The sequence below is a fragment of the Parasteatoda tepidariorum genome, chromosome 9, assembly GCF_043381705.1.
Source record: "Parasteatoda tepidariorum isolate YZ-2023 chromosome 9, CAS_Ptep_4.0, whole genome shotgun sequence".
Lineage (NCBI taxonomy): Eukaryota > Metazoa > Arthropoda > Arachnida > Araneae > Theridiidae > Parasteatoda > Parasteatoda tepidariorum.
In genome coordinates this window covers 78,603,829-78,611,446 of record NC_092212.1, presented here as the reverse complement: position 1 = coordinate 78,611,446, position 7,618 = coordinate 78,603,829, and the positions used below count along the sequence as shown (strand labels likewise).

General features: G+C 28.4%; 1 protein-coding gene across 1 annotated transcript; it reads right to left on the bottom strand.

The window, feature by feature from the left end:
* Positions 1-5,032: 5,032 nt before the first annotated feature.
* Positions 5,033-5,740, bottom strand: LOC139426581 (zinc finger protein 862-like). The gene has a single exon (XM_071185879.1). It carries the CDS (start codon positions 5,738-5,740, stop codon positions 5,033-5,035), a length of 708 nt encoding a protein of 235 aa, XP_071041980.1.
* Between the last annotated feature and the right edge of the window lie 1,878 nt (positions 5,741-7,618).

The window sequence follows — 7,618 nt, the reverse complement described above, 5'->3', positions numbered from 1 at the left end:
TTCTACTCGGCTATCGCAATTTCTTCTACAATATTGTTTTTTAATACGTTCACGCCGGGTGTTGCACCTGAAAGCAGAACGGAAAAGAAAAAATACTGGTAGAAGAACAATTTCAATATTAGATAATATTCGGGAGGAGTTTTCAACAATAACAATTCACTGTAAAAAAATTTATCACGGCGAAGAAGCAATTCAATATAAAAATTGCATCCCTTAAAAACAATTAGTAGTTATGAATTTTTATTATTCCCGGAAAAAAACTAAAAAATGAAATTTATTTGTTACCAGTTTTTACTCCGATGCGCCGCCCGATGAGACAATCTAGCGTGACCCACCGGTGGGTCACCCCGGTGTGAACGTGTTAAATTCCTATTTAATTTTTGGCTGTTATTAAATGACGTTAGATGTTTTTCGACGTTAGATATAATTCACGTTAGATGTTTTTCGACGTTAGATATAATTCACGTTAGATGTTTATGTTTTACGCCTAAGATATTGTTTAGTACAATTGCAAAAAATAATTTTTAACATTTTTAAATCCATCATTTTTTTTTACATATATTATATAGAAACATTTTTCAAACAATTTTTTTTATAGAAGTAAAGATAACAAATTCATTGTTTAATAATCGGTTTCTACTACTTTTATCATAGAATGTTGAGTAGTAAGATAATATCGCTGGACTACGTTATGTAATTAAAAAAAACACCACTTATAGTTTCAAGTTTTTAAATTGGAATAAAACTCATATTCATAACTGAAATAATAGTTATATAAAAATATTGAAAAAAGATGATAAATAAATAGATTTAATTAGAAAAAAAAATAATTTAACGGTAAATATTATTATTATTAATTTCATTATTAGTTTATTGATTTTAAGTAGATGAAAATATAGAGTTGTAATGCAAATAGAGCAAGCCCGCTGTTATATGTTTCTCCTTTCTTCTTGGTCCCTAACATCAGTCTCCAAAGCTTCCCTTTCATTTGGCGGAAATAAAAAGCGCCGTGTGACAATTCAGCTGCACTTTTTTTTGTGTGTATATTTGTGTTTTGTACTTATAAACACAAAGGATGAAAGATGAAACGTCAGGAACATAAAAATAAGTGGAAGTATTTCGTAATTTTTCGACAATACTTGGCTAGATTACAAATTATTTTAGAATTCCATTTTCCAATGAGTTTAAACTGCACGAAATTGTATACAGTTTTACAAAAATTAAATTGTTACAAAAAATTTTTTTTTTTATATTGAATGGTTTTGAAAACGGTAAAAATATATCTTTTGATAAAATATATTACAATTTGATTACGAAGTTTTCAAAATTATCAAGTCATTTCGTAATTGCCCTGCATAGTAATTTTTTATTGCTTTTCCGATATTTAAATACATACAAAACGCGTTTAAATTTATATTTAACATAGATTTTAAAAAAGTAATAGCTTCTTGTAAATTTCTTGTTATCTTTTAGATATTTGTGATTTTTGAAAACATATACAAGAAAATATTTCAGACGCGTGAAGCAGTGGAAAAACGAAATAAAAAGAGAGAAGAAAAAAATCCTGCATCACCTTTAAAAAAACCATTTCCTTCTTTTTGATTTTCTGATTTTACATTAGCTTTGCACCAGCTAAGATTAGGTTAAAAAGCTTTATTACTTCTGGTAGTATTCATGATTTTTCATGTGTTATTGCTATTAAAATATTTCTGATTATTTCAATTTTAAAAGACCTGATGAACTAAGATTATTAGAGAACTAATAACTTAATGTAAAATCTATCTACTCGATTTAGAGAATAGTTTCGTATTTCGAAGCAAGCTACTGAAATATATATATATGTAAAGAAGAATATTCTGAAAAAGTTCATTTATATAATAAAAAAAATTTAATTCCAAAAAGCGTGCAGTTATTGCACCAGTAGGATTTATTAAATTTTTCTATTAATCAATTTCTGTGCTACTCATCATTTGCGCAATAATTCAGCTCTAAAATTCAAATCTGAAACAACACTAACCAATTTCATTATGAGGATAAAAATTATCATGATGTAGTACGTGATCGACTGTGATTAACCTCTATGGATTAAATCCAGATTTTCTAAGCTGCCTAAAGCAGGGTTGCTAGACGTAGTATTTTTAATACTACGGTAGTATTTTTTCGCCAAAAAATAGGGGTGTGGTATTTTTCGTAGTATTTTTTTTAAATGTGGTATTTTTAGTTCTTTTTTTTATATTTTCATTTCTTAAAGCAAAGAAAAGTGCCACTCTAGTTTTGAAGAAGAAAAATTTTTTTTTGAAATAATTCAGCAGTTTATTTTCTACTAGTCACTGCATCTAGTGATGATTGTGAAAAATTAAAGTTTGTTTATACTAGTAGACTACAATATAAATTGTTTCTTGTGCACTTTGATTAAGTAGATTTGACGTTTCTTTTCTATGTAGGATGTGAAACAAAATATGAGATTTTATATTTTCATTTAGGTTCAATTTTATACAACTTTGAAATAAATCATTTATGATACACAAGATACATTTATGATACACATAACTCTTTGTTAATTCTTAAAAAGACAAAGTTGCTGATAAAAATATTAGTTACTACACGTTTATCTGAAGTATAATTGCACAAAAGGATAATTGTTTTAAGATAATTGTTTTTCAATTATAATATTTTATCCTCCACTAAAATAAATTTAAATGTAATTCTAAAAAACTTTAGCTATACCATATAAATAGTAATAATAATTTTAACCTGTAAAAAACAAAATTAAAAATGCACTTTTTTCCGATTGTATTTTTGCTGAAATTAAAACATAAAGATTAATTATGTAAAAAAGAATCATTTAAAAAATTTTTTATTAAATATAAAAAGAATTGAATTTGCTACAAAGTAATTTATATGGACAGTTATAGTACAACATCAATACAGTAATAATACAGTATAAAATACAACATATTTTTTTACATTTAATGAGATTATGAAAAATTTGAATTTGCTTCAAATTAATTTATATACCGGGATCCCACTGTCCTTGAAAAGTTTTTGGTAGTAAATTTTGGTTAATGCTAAAAGATATTTTATTGTTTTAATATACCACTTTAATGTTAAGTGGCTTAGAAGCTGGAATTTTCATGCACATTTACTTTTTTTGGAGAACAATTTTTAGCGGTGGTTGCAGAAAAATTAAAATATTTGCATTTGTTTTATCTTCATTATCACTTTCAAAAATTTTCAAGGCCAGCGGGATATAGACAGAAAAATACAATATAATTGTTTTTTTACATTTTTTTAATTATAAAAAAAAGACACAAATAATAATTTATGGAAATTGAATTACAACGAAGGCTTTATCCAGAGAATAAGAAAAGGAAAGAAAGAAATTGAAACGAAATGTACATAAGAAAGGGATATAATATATATACATTATTCACTGATTTATTATGCTTCAGATACATAATACAATATCAAAAGCAGATATAATCATGTGAGCTCACAGGATTAGATCTTTTCCTCTGCTTTCCGGCTTTTTAATTTTTTTAAAAAATATTTTCTAAAAAAGATTTTTATTTATTAATATTTTTCCTCATTCTGTTTAAAAATATTTTTCTATCTTGCTTTCTGTATATTTTAAACTTATTTTATAGGCTCTATATATTTGCAGCTCATACGCAGTAAATAAAATTTATTATTTCTTTTAATTTTCTTCCTTAATATCTCTTTTATTTTATTTTTTAATTGTGTTATGCGTAGATAATTAGTAAATATAAATAGGTATATGTATATTTTAAATTGAAATTTCCCATTACTTACATGTAAAATAATCTGCCCCTTTGCCACGAATAAATAAATATTTTAACCATATTCATTAAGTTCTGTTCATTTAAATCCAAGGTCTTTTAAAACTTAAAATTATAAAGTTAATATATTGAAATAATGAAAAAAGAAAAGACTTGTTCTGCCACCAATAATTTAAAAGTTTTTTCCTAATATTTTTGGATTTAGTAAATTATTTTACTCTTTAATTTAATATCTAGCTAACAAATAGGCACGCTATGTGCGAGTGTTGCATTTGTATAAAAGTAAATATCATTTCATTTATTCAGTGATAAGTTTAATTTACTACTTTGATTAATCAAATTTTTGTATAAATAGTAACACTTTTTATCATTTATCAAGAAAAATAAATTCATTCAATTCTTATTTCAAAGATAAATATCAGAATTGAATGCATTTAGCATTTTTCTATCGGGTTCAAATTTTGAGCAATTGCCCTCCAAACCTTCTTTTGCTATAATTATATTCGAAACAGTGTCAGTTGTTAATCTATTTCTAGTTTTAGTTTTTATTAACGAAACATTACTAAAAATTCTTTCACAATCAGAATTTGAAATTGGGAGTGTTAATAATAAAAAAACAAATTTACTCAAATTTCTGAACTTAAAGTCTCCCCCTTCTTTTATTTTCCCCACCTTTGACCAAAACTGTTCGACAGAGATATTTTGATTATTATCAAATATCTTCGAAACTGTTTCAGACAAAACTAGTTCGCGCCACTCTTTATCTATTACTTCACTAGATTCGGTGCTGAAGTGGTGAGGGAATTGCAGCAAAACTGGCAGTAGAGAGTTAGTTGATCCAGTAATTGCTGTTCCTGGATCAATGAAACTCATCTGTTTCAAGAATTCGTTCTTAAAAGGTAAGCGTGACTTAAGTTCTTTACACAGTAAGATTAAAAATGCTTGACAAACTGTAAAGAAATCCATAATTTTTTTTATCTTTTTTCAATGATTCGTTGTTAGAGAAAAATGTTGAACCTTTAACGCCAATATAAATTTCTCATAGTGGTAGAAAATTAACGCTTGACTCCGGATCAATGTCTTGTGCCTCAGTTGCCTTTATATAACCAATTTTCAGGTACATACTGCACAAGGACTTGAAAGCTTCGCTCATTGTTTTATAAAAACTATCGATAATAGAATTTCGTGCTTGAAAAACTACGGATAATTTATTACAGATGCTTAAAACATGACTAATAAAGTAAAGATATAATTTTTTTGTATGGATTCATATATAAACCATAAAGTCTCTCGGCAGCCATTAGTCTTTCACTTAAATGCTGTTCAGTAAAATAAAGCAGTAGAGCATCCCACTGCTCAAGTATCCTGTCGACACATTGACCTAACGAGAGCCAACGAATGTCATAGAGTTTGAGGATATTGTGTGTTGGAGTATTTGTGAAGTCCTGAAATTCTTTGAACTCTTCTCTTCTTTTAGAGCTGTAGGAAAAATAATTATGCGTATCCCGTATCAAATCCTCAATATCTCTGGGAAATTTTAAACATGCTTTGCTCACAGCTAATGCAGTTGAATGGCAAACACATTTAATAAACATGCAATCAGGTGACTCATTTCTTAGCTTTTGTACAACGCTATTGTGTTCACCAAACATAACATTGGTGGTGTCTGCAGCAAAGCCGACTAAATTTTGTAGTTGCAGACCATTCTTGCGGATTTCTGTTGAGAGAGAATTAAACAATCCCTCAGCTGTTTTGTCTTTTATTTCAACAAGATTTAACAATTTCGTTTTAACGATTTCATCAACTTCTGAATAATATTTAATCACAATAGCAATGTTGCTTTTAATTGATACGTCTGTAGATTCATCTACTATAACTGAATATTTTACTTCAGAAATATCATTAGTTCCTTTGACGTCTAAAAGCACTTTTTCCTTCATGTGAGCACTTAGTACTTTATTAGTCAAAGCGATTACTTTCGTTCGCTTACAGAAAAATTTTTTCGTGATCGCTGAATCTGGGAACGAACTCGATATTATGTCCGAAAGATGATCCATGAATTTGAATGGTACATTGTGTTTGTACCAAAGCAGCACAAAATTTTAGCTCGGCTTTTTTAACGTTATCCTCCATTGGTGTTGTCAAAAACTTGCATATGGAACTAGTTCCAGAAAAACCTTTCATGTGTTCAATATGTGTGTTAGTTTTTATGTGCTGCAAAAGACTAGCTTTACGCGGCATCATAGATGTTCCACAAGCTTTGCAAAATGCATTACCAGTTTTGTCTTGAACTAACCATGTTTTAAACAAATCATCCTTTTCCCATTCTTGACGGTACTTTTGTTTCCTAGCAGAACTACTACTATCGATCTCCTGACAACTTCTCTTCATTGTGTTTAAGAATATATATATAATACTAACTTTATTTATTCATACATTAAGAATTAAACAAAATCAAGAAATAAAAGAAACGATAGGATTCTGCCATTTGAATTCTGAAGACAAAAAAATTCACCTCAAATAGAGAAATCATTAAAAAGAGAGACGATAAAACAAAAATTAATGCAATTTTATTTATTTTGAAATAAAAGATAGTTTCGAACATCCATTCTTGAAAAAGAAATGACTATCTGACGTTTCAAAAGAGTTATATTTGATTTTTGATTGGACTACTAAAAATTGCGCGTGTCTTATGCTGACACGGCATTAACAAATTAAAACCGAAATAAAGAATTTCTTCCTTTGTTTCGTCGTAAAAGAAAATCGTCTGCAAGAAATAGTGTTAATAATAATCGTCTGCCTCAGTTTTCAAAAAAGTCCTGTAGATGGCGCTTAAGACATGTAGTATTTTTTATTTTCACAGTCTGGCAACCCTGGCCTAAAGGGCTACTTCTTTTGATTAAGTGCTCGCTCAAAACATTTGATAATAATAATTTTTGAGCTATTTCTTTACTTGCCAACATGCTGTTAGCATTTATTTAAGCACTAATTTGTGGATAAGCTATAAGTACTATAAAATGTATAAACTTTAATAATTTAATTTAAAGTAAAAAGTGGTACGATGCTTAACATTTTTATATTATATTTTTAACAGATAATATCATTAGAAATTTTTATCACTCACCACAAGTACAATATAATTTCTTTCGAGAATAAATGATTTTTTCTTCATTCAATAATAATTTATTTTGATCTCGTCAGATTCTGGAGTCGGGAGAGATAATACTGTCAACTAGCCATTTTTGATGTCTGGATTTTGAGCCCGCCATTTTGTTTTTACAAGTCATGCCGTATCATAAAACAGTACGTGGTGGAAAGGTCTCACTCTCTGGTCGTAATTCACCGTCGCATTGCAAAGAATCCACGTCATTAGAAGAAATCATTGCTATCTGTGGGATATCAAAAAAATACTTTCCACCAGTTGAACACGAACATATTAACGATCTCGTAGAGTTTTACACTCAGTTTGATACAGAGGAGCTGATTCGTTTAGATAAATTACTTAGCAAACTGCTAATTCAAATAAGATCAAGTTACCCTGGAGACTACGAATACAATTACTTCCTAAAACTGACAAATGCAGCTTATCACGTCAGATGGAAGAGGAAAATTCAAGCAGAAGAAAACAAGGAGATGAATAAAAAATCCATTCAAGTCGAATCAATAATGACTGAAACTAATCCAAGCACTGGCGACATAACCATGGAAAATAAAGATGAAAACCTGAATACAACACCAAATACAGAAACTGACACGGACATCAATATCAACAATAATACAGAACCACCAGCAAAGAAAAGAAAAAAGAAGAAGAAAAA